This window comes from Tursiops truncatus, chromosome 8 (genome assembly GCF_011762595.2).
Source record: "Tursiops truncatus isolate mTurTru1 chromosome 8, mTurTru1.mat.Y, whole genome shotgun sequence".
NCBI lineage: Eukaryota > Metazoa > Chordata > Mammalia > Artiodactyla > Delphinidae > Tursiops > Tursiops truncatus.
Window position 1 is genome coordinate 81,708,858 of NC_047041.1, and position 17,940 is coordinate 81,726,797.

The 17,940-nt window shown below is 37.1% G+C and overlaps 1 protein-coding gene across 7 annotated transcripts in view; it reads left to right on the plus strand.

Moving 5' to 3' along the window:
* Positions 1–17,940, plus strand: part of DNAJC24 (DnaJ heat shock protein family (Hsp40) member C24) — a 59,893-nt gene that overhangs the window by 36,309 nt on the left and 5,644 nt on the right. For 5 of the 7 annotated variants that reach the window (XR_012333495.1, XM_033862665.2, XM_073808735.1 and 2 more), the window contains exon 3: positions 6,299–6,437. Coding sequence is in view for 6 of the 7 variants with exons in the window: in XM_033862665.2 (XP_033718556.1) it covers positions 6,299–6,437 (139 nt within the window). In the remaining variant the exon portion in view is untranslated. Of the gene's footprint in view, positions 1–5,548; positions 5,657–6,298; positions 6,438–10,478; positions 17,713–17,940 lie in introns of those variants that run through there. The other 2 variants (XM_073808733.1, XM_073808734.1) reach the window with 2 other exon arrangements.

The window sequence follows — 17,940 nt, forward strand, 5'->3', positions numbered from 1 at the left end:
AATCTAAAATCAAAATAAAATGTTCCATATTGAACAACCCATTGCCATAAAATCTCAGCTAGTCAGAATTAAGAGTCCATAATTAAAATATTAGTTATCAATTAGATAGTAAGTAGATAGCACATACCAATTCTGTTAAAAAATTATTTTCTGTATATCTTTTGTAGTGTCATGAGTGATCCTTTATTTTTGTATCAAGACAGTTTTTTACTCTTTTGTTTGTGTTCATTTTTCTCATCCTCAATAAGTGGCTTGGGGATTTGAAAACCATAGGTCTATATAATTGAATAGTTTTCCCCTCATGTGAGGAAGTTACATAGACCGTAAAGTTGTGAGTGTCAAGTCAATTAAGAATAGTAAAATAGCACTTAGCTAAAACTTTGGAGATAGACAGCTTTGTCCTATTATAATAAAGAATCACAGAGAGATACTCTCTCGGTATTTTTAGTGTTGTGACATATTTATCCTATTTTAATTTTGAATGTACTTTAGTCCTCTACTCAGCAACACTAAACTTTTTTAAATGTTTTAAAGTTTTTGGAGGTTGGCATATGTACTTGAAAGTAAGTAAAACTATATTTCCATAAACTAGGCTGTAATTCAAACTTTTCACTAATTCATATCTGTCTTTTCATTTTACTTTTCTCTGTTTAATATTGAAAGAAATTTCTCATTTTCCTTTGTGGCTTAGAAAGATTCATTAAATTCCTTTTAAAACATTTAGACATATTTGAAGGTATTTTTCTATGAGATATGGTCAACATACACTGAAAAATGCATGGATCTTAAGTGTTCAGTTTGGTGAAATTTGATACCATGTTGCTACCACCCCAAACAAGATATAGAACATTTCTGTTTTTCCAGAAAATTCTCTTATGTCCCTTTCTAGTTAACTTATATCCCTATACCCTGTTCCAACCTGGAAACCAACGTTTAACTTTTATCACTATAGTCATCCCTAGGTATTCTTGGGGGATTGGTTCAGGACATCCTGAGGATACCAAAAACCAAGGATGTTCAAGTCCTTTATATAGAATGGCATATCCAGAGATATGGAGGGCCAACTGTATAGATTTAATTTTGCCTGAATTTGGATTTCATATAAATGTAATCATATACTATGTACCCTTTGTTCTTGCTTCTTTTGCTCTACATAATATTTAATTAATTAATTTATTTAGGCCACACCAGGGCATGTGAGATATTAGTTCCCCAACAAGGGATTGAACCCATGCCCCCTACAGTGGAAACGTGAAGTCTTAACCACTGGACCGCCAGGGAAGTCCCAACATAATGTTTTAGACATTCATCTGTGTTATTATTGAGTGTATCATAGTTTTTTTCTTTTATGTTGTTGAATAGTATTCCCCTATGGATATACTATAGTTTATCCATTCTCCTGTTGATAGACAGTTATGGTTCCAGGTTGTGGTTGTTATGAATAAGAGTGTTAGTACATTCTTTGATAAGTCTCTTTGTGGACATACATTTTTATGTTTTATTTCTCTTAGGTAACTATCCAGAAGTGGAATTGCTTGACCACAGAGTAGATATGTGTGTTTGTTTATAACAAATTGCCAAATTGTTTCCTGCCAGCAACATATGAGTGTTCCAGTTATTCCATATTCTCATCAGCATTTGGTGTCATCAGTCTTTTTTATTTGAGCTATTCTATTAGGTGTTTAAAAGTATCTCATGATTTAATTTACATTTCCCTGATAATTAATGAAAAGGTTTGAATGTACATTCGTGTGTAATTGTCTATTCATGTCTTCTTTTGAAAAACGTCTGTTCAGGTTTTTCCCCCTGATTTTTAATTAGTATGTCTTTTTACCATCGATTTATAGGATTTTTGTTTGTTTGTTTATTCTGGATACAAGTCCTCTGTTAGATAATTATTTAGCCAGTATTTTTTTTCCCAGACTGTGGCTTGTCTGTTTACTCTCTTAATGGTATCTTTGATGAGCAGAAAATTTTAAAATTTGATGAAGTTCAGTTTATCCATTTTGTTTCATTATAGTTTGTGCTTTTTGTCAAAGCAGTCCCTGCCAAGGGACAAAGATATTCTCTGTGTTCCCTTCTAGAAGCTTTGTGGTTCTGTGTTTTATATTTATATCTATGATTCATCTTGAATTGATTTTTGTGTATGTAATGAGATTGGGATTGAGGTTAATTTTTTTCCACATGGACATCCAGTTGTTTCAACATCATTTGTTCTAGATTGTCCTTTCCCAGTTGAACTGCCTTGGCACCTTTGTTGAAAATCAAGTGACTGTATACATATGTTCTAGTTCTAGACTCTTCTGTTGCACTGTCTATTTTTATATATTTATGCCAGTACTACAGTCTTGATTACCATAGCTTTATATTAAGTCATGAAATCATGTAAGTCCTTCAACTATGTACTTTTTGAAGATTCTTTTGCCTGTTCTAGATCCTTTGTTTTTCCATGTAAATATTTTCATCATCTTGTCTACTTCTTCAGAGTGGCTCACTGGAATTCTATAGGAATTGCATAAAATTTGTGTATCAGTTTAGGAAAGATGGACATGATCTTCCCATCATGAACATATTATTTCTTTCCATTTCTTTCCATTTTTTTGACCTTGAGGCTATTGCAATTGGTAATTTCTTAAACTTTAATTTTCCAATTGTTTGTTGAAAGATTTGCTGATTTCTTAATTTTGAGTTCCTTGTTTCTAGGTGACTTAAGTTCTTCCAATTCCAGCAAAATGCATTTCAGTTTAGTCCTGGTAGCAGATAGAAGTTAAAATAAATGAACTTTGCAACATTGATTTTAGTATATACCTATTCTGTTAATTAAGAGTATCAATATTTTCTATATTTGATTGGTGAGTGTTTTCCTCAGGACTCCCTGCTGTTTGTATGATTTAGCTGGCATTTTTCTAAAGTAAGAAAGCTTATGCTATCTTTTTGTGGCTGTTTCTGGCTCCTCAGTTAGTAAGTCAGACCCTGGAACACAGGATGCTATAGATTTTCTGTCTTTCATTTGGTCATTGAGTGAATGAAGTAGGAATAGCTTTGGGCTCTCAACAGTGGGAAAGTTTGGCTAGTGGGATTCAAAGTGAAGAAGAGCAAAGAATAAGCCTTGATGGGACTTGCTGGTGGTGCAGTGGATAAGAATCCTCCTGCCAGTGCAAGGGACACGGGTTCGAGCCCTGGTCCGGGAAGATCCCACGTGCCGTGGAGCATCTAAGCCCGTGCGCCACAACTACTGAGCCTGCGCGCCTAGAGCCCGTGCTCTGCAACAAGAGAAGTCACTGCAATGAGAAGCCTGCGCTGCAACGGAGAGTAGCCCCCGCTCGCCGCAACTAGAGAAAGCCTGCGTGGAGCAATGAAGACCCAACACAGCCCCCTGAAAAAAAAACCTTAAAAAATAAAATAAAATAAGCCTTGACAACAGAGGAAAATGACTGTGGTCCTTGTGGTGCTAGTGAATGCTTGAGCCTGCTTCTCATGGGAGGGCTCCAATATAGAAATAGTAGGAAAAATTAACGTTCATTGGGATCAGACAGTCTTGGAACCTAGTATTAGAGGCTTGATTTTTGTGTGCAGTAAAGAATCTTTGCATATTTTAAGTTAAGAATGTGCATAATGGACTTCCCTGGTGGCACAGTGGTTAAGAATCCATATGCCATGCAGGGGTCACGGGTTGGAGCCCTTTTCTGGGAAGATCCCACATGCCGTGGAGCAACTAAGCCCGTGTGCCACAACTACTGAGCCTGCGCTCCAGAGCCCGTGAGCCACAACTACTGAGCCCTTGTGCCACAACTACTGAAGCCCGCACGCCTAGAGCCCGTGCTCCGCAACAAGAGAAGCCACCACAGTGAGAAGCCTGCGCACCGCAACGAAGAGTATCCTCCGCTCACTGCAACTAGAGAAAGCCTGTGTGCAGCAATGAAGACCCATTTATATATATATATATATATATATATATATATATATATATATAAATGTACATAATAATGACACCATTTTATTAATAGACCTTTAATTGAAATATCTTTAGAAGTTGTGTCTGTTATATTCTAGTTTTAAACTGTAGATGTATTTAGATTGTGTATAATTTCTTGTGGCTGCTGGAATAAATTACCACAAACTTGGTGGCTTAAAACAACAGAAATTTATTCTTTCACAATTCTGGAGGCTAGAAGTCCAAAATCAGTATAACTGGGCCAAAATCAGAGTATTGGCTGGGCCACCATTCCTCTAGAAGCTCTAGGGGGAGAGTCCATTCCTTGTCTCTTTTAGCATCTGGTGGCTGCCAGCATTCCTTGGCTTACGGTCTCATCACTCCAGTCTTTAAGGCCAATATTTAAAATCTCTCTGCACAGTCTTCACATCACCTTCCCCTCTGTGTGTCACATCTCCCTCTGCCTCTTTCTTATAAAAATTCTTTGATTATATTTAGGACCCACCTGCACAGTTCAGGATAATCTTCCCAATCTTTAACTTAATTCACATCTGCAAAGACCCCTTTTCCAAATGAGGTAACATTTACAGGAACTAGGGATTAGGACCTGATATTTTAGGGGGCTATTATCAGCCTACCACAGAATATTATCTTTTTTAGACCTTCATTTTGTTCTGGAACTTTCTGTCGAAGCAGATTGGACTGAGGATTTTGGTACCCCAAATGACATACTTATTTTCTTGCTATAACTTTCATTTTTTAATTAAAACCTATATCACAGCATAAAATTTATTGCATTCTATTAGCACAACAGAATAGATCTAAAAGCCTCAGATGGTGAATTACTTATTTAAAATAATAGGAAAATACCAAATTAGGGAAAATGATTGAATTGTGCTTTGACTACCATAGAACTGATATATGACTCAAAATTTAGTGATAGCTTTTAGTTTGGGGCAGCCAGGAACTAATTCTTGGTTTTGTAGGGCTTTCTTGGTCTGGTTGGTGTATGATTAGTCCATTGTGTTCTGTTCATTGTACCAAGCACTACTGGTTTCTGTAGTGGCCTATTAGAAATTACCTATCTTCTAGTCTGTACTTCTGTGATACAGCTGCTAGATTAGCATGGTTTCTCTAGGGCCTTACTCAATGTTAGCGGCATTCTGAGATTGTGTTTTCACATGTAAGTATTGATACATCTTAAATGTATACTAGTGGTGTATTTGAGCATGTTGCATGAAATAACATTGATTCATACCAAACTTGTTATACAGAACTTCTTCACATAGTGTTAGAAGATGGGTTAGGTAGAGAACTTAATGTAGCCTACTCTATTTTGGCTTTGGTACATTACGTAATATCCTAGCTTTAAGGATTGCTTAAACCTCAGTATGGGAATAACTTTCATGAGCATCATTTGATAAATCATGGCCTAAAAAAGATGAAACAATAAAGCCTAAGTTTCCTTTTCTTCAGTCATTATATTAATTAGCTTAAATATTTAAATATTAATAGCTGATAGATTTGGGCATAGGAGGAGAAGAAAAGAAATAGTTTCCCAGAGGGAAAATGGAAGCCTGATTCTCTTTGTTTGCCCTGTAATCTTTCTCCCAGCATACATGATGTTCATTAGTTCTTCTGGGCAACCAAATATCACAATAGCCTTTGCTCTGCTAGTGAGGATCACCAGCAGTGTGGAGAAAGTTCAGCATGAAAACAAATGTAAGAAAGATTTACTAACCAATTAATTTGTATTCAAATGTTTTGTTGAGTTCTTTAAAATTGTTTCTTACAAATCTGCCCTGAAATAACCATTTTTCAATACAAATTTGTGTTTGGGGATTTATAACTTTAAAATCTTCAGGGCTGAGCCAGAAGATGAGAAGTGTTTTAATTTAAAGTAATAATTGTGTAATTTCAAAAGAAAAGCTAGTAGTAGTCCATTGTTATGATATCTACAGCCAAGCGTATTGTATAAGGAGAGCTTCATACTCTGTACAGAGTTTGTACTCTTCCTCTGTCAGGTCCTGCTCGTCTGCATGTACCTATTTCTGTTTGTGTTAGTCATCCTCTCTGGGTAAATTGTCCATGAGACCAGTGATTCCATCAGCAAATTATCCAGAAAATGCTGTTTTTGCACATTGTGGCAGATCATGTCACGGGTGGATTTATAGCCACTCCAGTGCTCTAATTAACCTGGCAGTTGTCTCCGGTGCCCAACACTGTTGTTTCGTTGCTTGGCATCTTAGTTTTCATCTTCTCATTACCTTCTCTCTTAACGAAATCTCAGATTTAGAGTTTTTTTTTAACCTATCCCCCCACCCTCTCTACTCATCACCCCCCCCTCTTGTTTTTGATTGGCAGTATCATCCGGATAAACAAAGTGCAGATGTACCAGCAGGAACAGTGGAGGAATGTATACAGAAGTTCATCGAAGTTGATCAGGCATGGAAAATTCTAGGGAATGAAGAAACAAAAAAAGAGTATGACCTGCAGCGGCATGGTAGGTACTTGTGGTGAGGAGCCCCAGCACATTGGCAGCTCTGTGAAGCACAGTCTGCAGCCATTTCTGGGGGACGCTTTTCAGCATTTGCACCAAGTTGTTATTGCCTCCTTTACTCCTTCCCTCCCGTCACTGTTTTTAATTATGCCCTATTCTTAGTAGCGATTACTATGTATCCATTGAGAAGTCAGCAAAACTACTAGGATGTGGCTTCTTGTGAAGCCATGAAAGCTACTTTTTATAACTAATGAAAAATGCTTAATTACACATTCCTAATTAATACGTTTTTTATGTTTAAAAACTTCTTTTTATTAAATTTAATTATGTACTGATTAAAATTTTCATTGAGTACTTTTAAGACTATATACTGTATAAATGACAATCTATAGGAAGATACTATAAAGGATAACATCTTAAAGCACTCTTTAAGTCTCTGTCTCTGAACTTGTTTTAGGCTAGGTTTTCATGATTATCTCCAGGATAAACTATATTCTTTGTAAGATTGTTATAAATGATATCTTAGGAACGCACATTTCCTAAGCAATTTTAAAAGTCATTTCTTTTATGCATTTTAGAAAATAGCTTCTTAAAACAGTGACAAGCTCTTGTGAGAAAGAAAGGGACAAATGTAGGTCAGGTTTGTCACACATGGACTGCAGTTACGCGAAGTGATAGGCTGTCTTTCAGCCCTGGCCTTGGGATAGCAGTCCCTCAGCCTTCTATCTGAACCTTCAATATGCACCCTACATGCTAATGGGGGGAGTCGATAATCAGCCACAGCCTGTGGGGAAAACACTCAATTGCACTCTGCCATAGCGCACCAGGCTCAGCATTGACTCACATGTGTTGATAAAAGCTCACTGTCTCTGTACTTGATTATTGAATCTCCTCCCATGCCCTGCACCAGTACACGATCAAACCTAACAAAATGATTGTAAGGCTCCTACTACTAAGGTTATGAAAATTTGATTTGAGAAATAAGGCTTTATTTCTAAGATACAACATTATAGGTTAAAGCCAACAATATATATAGAATATCCATATCTGTTTTCAGAGGGAGTTGTATCAGTAAAATTAAGTCTTTCTTACAGTTAGTGTGTGATTCCTTTGTGGAAAGACTTCATAAGCAATTTGCTTATGTACTGGGGTATTAGTTTTTAATAGTCACTTTCATAATACTAATCATCTCTAAAGCCCTTCTACTTTTTTAAGACTGATGAACTTAACAGTACTTTTTAAAAAATGTTAAGAAACCAATAAATATAACTTTGCAATGAATTTGGATTAATTTTCAAATATGGCTTGAATATTGGTCCTCCTTCTATTTGGTGCATTTATGTGCATCTTTCCAATGTTGTATTTCTTCTGTAAATTCTTGCACTTCTGGCAAAAGAATGTAGAGGTGGTTTCATTTGAGGATGAATTCTATCCATAGATACATCTTTCTGACCTTGCTTCACATGGTAAAATTTCTGTGAAAGTGTAGAAACTAATAAACATGGATGTATTGTGTGTGAGAAGTTACCTATGTTTCTAAAGTGACCAAGTTCTACTGTAGATGAGAGTCTCTCATGGTGCTTTGCACGTCTTTACCAGTGTTTATTCTGGGGTGCTGATTTGCTTAAGGTGAGGATAATCCACAAAACTGTATCTTAAGGAGTGTAGGGTGTGTACTTGCACTGTCGCTCTGCATTTTTGCCACTCCACAGCTTGGTACTATTAAGAACTTATCAGTGGGCTTCCCTGGTGGCGCAGTGGTTGGGAGTCCGCCTGCCGATGCAGGGGACACGGGTTCGTGCTCCGGTCCGGGAAGATCCCACATGCCGCGGAGCGGCTGGGCCCGTGAGCCATGGCCGCTGAGCCTGTGCGTCCGGAGCCTGTGCTCCGCAGCGGGAGAGGCCACAACAGTGAGAGGCCCGCATACGGCAAAAAAAAAAAAGAACTTATCAGTGAAACTGACTAGAAACCTACTGTCAGACAGAGAAAAGAGGTAGGGAGAGATCAGGAATCAAAAAATATTCTCCCTTGCTAGGATATTGGGTGAGTAAGACCAGAAATGGGAGAAATAGGAAGCAGGGTTAAAAGTGAGCAGTAGAATTACATGAAGGAGGTTTAAGAGATGTTAGAAGAACAAATAACCAACATCTTCAAGCCTTTCTCATTGCCTTTGAGAAGTCTTTGCAAATGTGGATTTCTTTTGAGCTTTGAATCCTTGGTTTAGAGGTTTTAATTGAAGGAGCTCTAGCCTACTGCATCTCAGGAGATTCTTATAACTCATTGACGAGGTCACAACAAAGTTTAGACAAACCAAATACAGTGAGGTTGGGCTTGATTCATGATTCCAATAAATAGGCAGATCTTCTGGGAATTTATATGATGTCTGTCTGCTTTGCATGTTTTTCAGGTGGGTGAGCTTTTCTAGAAGGACAGTAGAAATATAAATTTTCATGACATTTTAGTACCTCAGATCTAAGTACTAAATATTTCCTTCATTACCAGAGGCTCCAAATAGTGAGAATGCTTTGTTTCAGTTTTAAATTGAAATTGGCTTGCTGTTTAGATAAGGAATAGAAGTTTCTTATCCAGATACAACTTGCTGGTTTTAAGCCTTTCATACTAGAGCTATTTCAAAAATCTCATAATAAACCTGGTTTTGTATTGTCATTTCTCTTGATTACCGACATTAATTTTTACTTCTTTACCTATCTTCAATAAATAGCTCCTTGAAAGAAGGAAATGAACTTGAACTTCTAACACTGAGGATTTAGATTTGATAGAAGGAAAAACTTTGAGAGTGATAATTTGTTGAAGACCAGGATAGGTTACCAAGAGAGAGAGTTGTTATAACCAGGTCAAAGCACTCTTTTTTTCTGGGTCAACCCCTGGGGACATGGAAATAGCTTTGTTATACAGAATCCTTTTTGCATGTGGTGATAGTTCATTATAGAACTTTCTTTTCATGGTGTGTGCTTTAAATATGTTTGTTTCCTGCCCTGCATTAACGTATAGTATAAAATAAGTTTGCGTTCTGTATACTTGGAAAGGAGGCAGGAGATGTTTTACTGGCGGATGTTGAACACTTTCTCATATTTCACAGCTCAAAGTTGGTGCTCTTTTGTAAGGAAAGCCTCATAATATTACCTACAACCATTTATTTCTGTAAAAGATCGTTTAAAGGAGCCCTTGAAATCCATATTTTTTGCTTCACAAAAGAATTATCAAAAGAAATAGTCTAGGATAGGTGACCTAAAGTAAAGTACCTGTGTTTTTTCTCCCTCATTTACACTTCTGTATTCTTGGTTGACATTTTAGGGCAGTGTTGGCCAGGCTCATTAGGAAAGCAAACCTAATAAAAGATTAGTAATATTCAGTTTCTAGATATTATGCATTTTGAAAGCAATGTTAACTAGTGAATTTAATCAGTAAGTTCCAGTTGGACATATTTAACTTATTGTTTGTAAGGATGCTTCCAGACTGCTTCCTATGTTCCCTTGAAAGGCATGTAGTTATTCAAGGTTAGGCTTTGCACTTCAGACAACCAGATGAACACTTTGGAAAATCTTTTTAGGATTTATAAAATGTTCATATGAATAATATCTATTGAATAGATTTTTGTGCCTTTATAATTCTTGTGGGGAGTTTTCTCATACATTAAGCGCATTTAAAAACATGTCAGAAGTATATCATGAAAAGAATAGGAATCGTGATTCAATAGCTTTGTAGTGTGGTTCACACAGATCTCTGATGTCTAGGTGGCTGTATGGAGTGACACAGCTTATGAGTTAGGTTACTTCACTGTGATCTGAAGAGGAACAGACCGTCAAATGAAGTCAGTCAAATTAAATTATGTTGTAAAAACATAAGTGGATTGTGTCTGGAGTCCTTGCTGGTATATTGTTTTATATTAAAATGTACCTTGTTTCTCTGTTAGTGAATTATTTTGGTGATGTGGTGCCTTCATGCTACACAATTGGCCAAGTGCTTGGATACCCAAGACAGCTGGGCTCTGAAGAGGATTGAGCCAAACGTTGTAAAGTTAGTGTCTTTACTTAAAGCTAATCAGCTATACTCTCCTTACCTAGATACAAAAGGTCGTTTCAGTTGTTGTATTATACAGTTCACTCCATCCCTTTATTAGGATAAATATTTGAGAATGGGAGATAAATAAGTAAATCTTGGACCAGATGAGGAACGTACCTTAAAACCCCACCAACATTTATGTGTCAGAGAACTGAATCAACATGTAATTTCTTAAATTTAAAATAAAAGTACTTGCTGAAAAGCAAGTTAACACTAAAGACTGATTAACTCCATAAAAAGCGAATTAATACTTTTAAATGTAGATAATATGAATTTGGGTTATCTGTTTCAAATAATGACTTAAGGCCAGTGGATGTTTGTGTAAATTATGTGCTAAAACTGACCCTTATAAAATACTTGTATTAGTCAGATTAGGGTTTCCATTTATGGTCATATCCGTTTTTCCATTTGATTTTAGGAATTTGAAAATTGGCTATAAAAATGTGCTTCAGGTAAAACTTGAAGATAAGCATCAGGGGGCATGTTTTTTTGGTGACTGTTTCTGGGAAAAGTAAGTATGTGAAATGATGCAGAAAATCCATCTAGACAGTTAGGGACTTGCATTTCTTCAGAGAGGGAAGATAATATAGATAAAACTTTCTGTGAGGGTCCTCTTGCTTCATCTTCTTTGTCATAAGAAGGTGACTGCTCGCATTATTTGTTACTTTTACTTGAATACAAATAACTGCTTTTGCAATGACAATGTATTTTAAGATCATTTCTCAATGATTTTGAATAAAAATTTGGCTAGTTTCAAATAATGCTATAGGAACCTACGGGCAAGATTATAGTTATAATCCTGTAATACTTGGACATAATTGGAAGTTTTGATTTAATAACAGAGAAGATGTAGGATTTTAGGAAGTTTGTGTCTCCATCTTTAACCTGTTTCCCAATTTCTACTCGGGTACTTGACCCGACTGAAATCAATGGGTTCAAAACCAAGACTGGGTCCACCTTTCTCATTGCTTGTTTTTAACCCTCAGACTTGAAATCTTTCTTTCATATTACACTCTGATTACTTCTGGTTTGCTCAATATATAGCCAATGAACTAAAAATGAGTGTTGGCATTTCTTCTTCAATGTGTTTTTTTTTTCCCTCTAAGTGATCTTTTTATTCTCACAGCTACCACAATAGACCATACCCAGATTATAACATAGACTCAGGTTACTTCCACAGCTGCTAATTGGCCTTCTCCCATAGTCATTTACATTTTGATTGGTCTAGCTTTCTTTATTCTTACTCTTGTTTAAGAACTTATATAACTACCCACTCCCTAACACAACATTTACCCATTCACATGGACTTTAAATGCGACAGAAGCTCTTAAGTTTGTCCCTAATTACTTCTTCCAGCCTTATCACCAATCACAAACCTAATGTGAATCTTCTCCCCATTCATTTAGGGGTTCCCAAACACATCTGCTTATACTGTTTGTTGTTACTCAGAATACCCTTGCGTTCTGATTCTTCACAGCTTATTCTTTGTTCAAGTTCCAACTCTGGTCCTCCTAGCTTCACCCCCCACAAAAGAAAGCCTCCCCTGACTTTCTAATCTACTGTCATTACGTCTAACCTCTGAATTTAATCCATAAATTATTTTGATTTTTTTTCCCCATCTTTCAGTTCTGTTTGATACTTTGGAAGGACTAAATAATAATATGGACTATGGCTTTGATAATAATAGATCAATTTTAATGGGACTGACAATAGTAAAGTACATCAAACTTCTTAACCCTGTTACAAATCCAGACAAGGTGAAAGTTGCTGCCGTCCTACACTGTGGTACTCGAGGCTCCCCCCACTCCCCACCCCCCAACCATGCAATAATTGAGTCATTTTCCTGTGGTCTGTTATAGACAGGTCAACACAAACATTATGAGTTAATAACAACAGTTAAAATAGCTGTCATTTGTTGAGCACTAGAACTATGGCAATTGTCTTTTAATCATTGTTTAACAACCTTGTAAGGAAGATTTTAATATCTGTTTTCCAGAGGAGTCTGAGGCCCAGAGGGTTTAAGTAATTTGACTAAGGGCACATAGCTAGTAATTGATAAGAGGGGAAACTCAAAGCCGTTCTCTGACTCTTAATCACTGTGCTAGGCTGCCAAGTTTTGAATAGGTGTGTACAACCTACTATTTTAGTTCCAGATAGTCAGGAATGAGGCATATTTGAGGGTCAGAGTGAGAGGCCAGGCTTACTTCTGCTACTGTGTTCTGCCTTTCTGCAGTGAAACATGAAATTCAATTTCCGGGTTTCATTTGGTACCTTTCATGAGCACTGGGTTTCTCTTCAGCTTATGAAAGAACCGTAGTTCTTCAAGTCCATAATTAAGCTCCAAGTTTGTAGTTTTTCTGCAGTATGGAAAGCCTTGCAGTTGTGACTCTTTAATTTCATCTGGGAAAGAATTATAGAGCTTTATGATTTAATGAATAGGTTTCAAGCTAAATGTTGCCTGATTCTGAATCTCTTATCAAGGTAGAGACTGTTCTAAGAACAGAGACTATTAAGGACGAGGAACTGATTTCCTTCAAGTTATTTCCTATATGAAAGACTTAATTATGTATACTGAAATGATTTTTAAGAAGGAGGTGATTGTTTAAAATTAAATTACATGGTTTTAAAGCAGCAAGATACTAATTTAGACCTAAAGGAAAATACTGCAATTGCTTTTAACACACATAGATGACTTCTGTAAGTTTGAAATGAATTTTGTTTTAAATGGCATAAAAATAAATACAGTGCACTAACTGCTAAATGAGAGTGTTCTGGGGACTTGATCACTTGAGTAACACACAACATTGCCACTCTTGAATAGTAGGGACAGAGTTGCAGATAGACTAGATCTTTTGGCCAGTAGTGGGTTGAATGAGACTTTTAGATATCCATAAAGAATAAAGTTTAATTCCTCTTCTCGGTAGCTTTTTGTTGTTGTTGTTTATTTATTTTTACTTATTTATTTGAATTGTAGCTACAGTTAGAAAAGGTTTCCTGGGATTAGGAAGTGTAATTATATAGGCAGCAAACAAAGAGCTGTTTTAGAAATTTTACTGTCATTAGGAGGAAGTTTTAAAAGGCTGGAATTCCATTGTCTGGTAAGAAGTAAGGAATATTTATTGATTCCCAAATGGAGCTGAAAAAAACCTTTCCTCTTTTAGAAAGTTGTGAATGACCCAGCGAGAGCTCTAGTAAGCTTTACTGAACCAAGCTGCTAATAGTTATTTAATGTTATTCTTCAGTGTGAAAGAATCTCCGTAGATTTTCCTTTTAATCTCTTTGAATTGCAGGCTCATAAACCTCTCTGATGAGTCCTGCCAGTGTTTTCTTAGATCCCACTGTTGAGACAATGGAGCCACAGAATTCTTTCACTTCTTGTTGTCAGACAAATCCAATAGAACACAAGGTCAGAAGGGCCTATACTTCTAAAGGTTGAAAGATTCTTTTTCAAGTAACCACATAAATTATTTGATTTTATCATTATATTGGTTGGGAATCTCTCTTTAACGATGGTGCATTGCTTTCTACATGTAAGTAAATCTGGAAGTTTTTCTTGTCTCCATATTTGCTTAAGCTTGTGAGCACAGTACAGGTTGTGCACAGACCTTAACGTTCCTAGATATGTTAGAAAAAGCTGAACCCATTCACTTCAAAAGAATTAGGAATCATGTAGTGACATTGGACTCAAAATGGAGTTTACCAAATGCCAGGCAGTGCTCTTCTTTCCAAAGGGCAGTTTTTAGGTTTTTTAAAAAATTACTACCATTCTGTAGCTAAGATTCCAGATTTAAATCTTGGATCTGTTTATTTAATTAAATCACTTTCTAAGTCAATTTCTGTTTTCTCATGATTTTTGGTAGTATCATATTAAGGAGGACTTTAAGATAGGGTTTACATTTTCAGATGCCTATTACACTATTATAATGAGCAAAAATATTTATAATATGTAAAACTCAAAAGAAAACGAACTTATGTCTTTTACAGATGCAGTGCCTGATTAGTAGATAATAATCAAAGCTAATTACAGGGTTCCTGTGCGTTACTTTAAGGGCTAGGGAGGAATTAAGTTTTCTAATTGTATCTACAGTGGTGGACAAGCAGAGATCATTGTTTAAAAAGAAAAAAAAAGAAACATTGATTAGTTTGAGTTCCTTCCTTGTAATGGTAGTGGGGGGCGGGGAGTTGCTGTTGCCCCATTCGCTGGACACCTGCCTCTCAACAAAAGATGGTGGTCTCCTCCCTGCCCCCCGCCCCCGCGCACTTAGATTCACCTTTTCCTTGTGAGTACCCTCTCCGCTCATCATACAGTTCTCCAGGGATCCAATTTCCCCCTGACTTAATCACCCTCAGCCTTTTGCAGAAGTTGTTAGATTATGGTCCTTTCAAAGGATACACACTTTCTTACGGAGCTCTTTACTTCGTTCCCCTAACTTTTCTTTCCTTATTTCTATTTAAAAATATAGCCATTAGAGTTTCAACACTATACGTAAACCTTTTTATTGAAGTATAGCATACATACAGAGGAATGCACCAATCCTAAGTGTACAGCCTGATGGATTTTCACAGTAAACACACCCATCTAACTAACCAGCACCCCAGCAGGCCCCTGTAACTTTTTCCAGTCACTACTCACTCTCCCACGCCCGACATCACAGGATAGTTTTGCCTGTTACACTTCACATAATGGGGATATCATACAGTATGCAGGTGTCCTCCACTTTTCAAAAATTTGCTTTACTCCACTTCGCTTTCATGAAAGACCTACATTAGTACCTAATTTCACTTAATGGAAAGAAATCCTAAGTGGATGTTCACCTTTATGAAAAGAGGTGAAAAGTGAAAACAGTGTTCAGCATTTGCTTTGCGGAGAGCCCCAAGCGGCCAGAGCGGCACTGCCAACCTCTCTCCCTGGGAACTACATTCAGCATCAAGCCACCATAGCTTTGAACTGTGTCTGTGAGCATCTGTGCTTTATCTTGAATTATTTTGTGCATCCGTTAGCAAGATATGTCTTGAGGTAATTTCTTCTTTGCTTTACCTATTTTGCCTTACAAAAGGTTTCATAGGAAAGCTCTACTTTCAGATAGCAGGGGAAGCCTGTGTTCACTCTTGTGTCAGATACTGACTTTTTTTTTTTTTTTTCCGGTACGCGGCCCTCTCACCACTGTGGCCTCTCCCGTTGCGGAGCACGGGCTCCGGACGCGCAGGCTCAGCGGCCATGGCTTACGGGCCCAGCTGCTCCGCGGCACGTGGGATCCTCCCAGACCGGCACGAACCCGTGTCCCCTGCATCGGCAGGCGGACTCTCAACCACTGCGCCACCAAGGAAGCCCAGATACTGACTTTTAAAACCAGAATCCCCACAAAACTTGGACTGTGTGCATATAGTATTGAGTAATCAGGTCAATATGTAGATGTTTAGATAGGCACAGAACAGGAGAAATTTTAATATACTCCTTTTAACTCTGACCTTGGGTAAAGTACTAACCATTTTTATGTTCTGTTTTCTTTCCCTTTTACCATGAGATATGGTCTAAACTGATCTTTCAGCTAAGAAGTAGTTAGCTAAAATAAAGTTTCTGTACAGAAAGAGGAAAAAAATAATAAAAATGTAAAAGCCACTTTTTGGAGTAGGTGGAATAATAGAAAGTGTTCCACATGAAATAGTAACTAGGGAGAATAACAATAGCTTCCTAGTAGAGAAGCAGAACAATACAAACCTGACTTGCTTGGCAGTTATATTTGCCAGTTATTTCTCATTAATTATTTTAAAATAAACATGGCATAATGGATACTTATGAATGGGTTGTCTTTTTTAACAATTAATGTATTACAGGTGTCCAAGATAGGTTAGATTAAGGTTTATTCATCTTGTCATTACCTCTGCCTTGTCTGATTTGCTCTGATTTCAAAATTACTTAAGATATCTGTAAGATACCCTGGAATGTATTTCCCCTAACCAAGCTCTATTAAGTGCCAATTACCCCCATTCTTCAATTCTAAAACAGTGTTTCATTTCTGCATTCAAGCAGATTATCTTGGTCCTTCTGAGTAAGAAATTGAAACATGTGATAAAAGTCCATGAGACTTTTAGATAGAATTTTTTTTAATTTGGAATACTGAATAACCTATAACCAAGTAAACTTTATATAGAATGTGGAAATTAAATTGTTTTGTTCAGAAACTACCTCTCATACTGATACACTTTGCATAGGCTATTCAGTGGACACACAGAGATGGAAGAACCACCCCTGACCACTTCGCAGAAGTCTTTATCTTTGGGTTTTAGAACAGTTTAATAGACTTAGTACCCAGTAAATATGAAGTGATATAATATTTGACATACCTTAATAGAAAAGCATGGTGAGTTCAAAATATTGTATAATCTTTTCATCTATTTTAAAATTGTGTAACTCACCAATAAATTTTGAACAGGCAGTTATTAAATATAATTAAATCGCAGGCATTCACACAACGGAACAAAGGGAAGCATTCTCAGCAAGTGAACAAGAGACTAGTGAGACAGCTAAAGAAAATTTCATTGGGGTGGGGGGTGGATTTTAGTAGTTTCTTTTAAGCATTGACTTCTAGAAGAACAATACAAGCATACAGGAAGTACAGCGTGCCTTTAAAAACAAAGACAAGAGATTCTCATATATAGTTGCTTTCTTTGTCCTACAGTACACTTGCTTTAAGTAAGAGTGCATGCTTATACTACCTAGACCATATTCCTACTAAATTTAGGTGGCATTCCCGGTTTCTTTGGACCTTCCCTCCGTAGGGAAAACTTTGGCCCAGGAAACAGCAGTGGAACATCAACACAGAAAGGTTGTGTTGCGTGGCTATTAAAAATATTTTAAAATAATTATTCCTGGGCTTCCCTGGTGGCACAGTGGTTAAGAATCTGCCTGCCAATGCAAGGGACATGGGTTCGAGCCCTGGCCTGGGAAGATCCCACATTCCGCGGAGCAACTAAGCCCGTGCGCTACAACTACTGAGCCTGAGATCTAGAGCCCGCAAGCCACAGCTACTGAGCCCACGTGCCACAACTACTGAAGCCTGCGTGCCTAGAGCCCGTGCTCCACAACAAGAAGCCACGACAATGAGAAGCCCGTGCACCACAACGAAGAGTAGCCCCCACTCACCACAACTAAACAAAGCTTGTACACAGCAACGAAGCCCCAACACAGCCAAAAGTAAATAAATAAATAAATTTATATATTAAAAAAAAACTAGTTTAAAAAAATTATTCCTTTAAGTTACCTATTACTTTGTTGTGAGGAATTAAAAATCAGATGACTAAAAGCCCCCTTAAATTTGGTTAGAGCCTTATTCTTTAAGGCACTTTTAGCCTGATCTCAGTTGATTGGAAGAACACCCTTGTATTAGTTTGCTCCGTCTGCCGTAACAAAATGCCATAGACT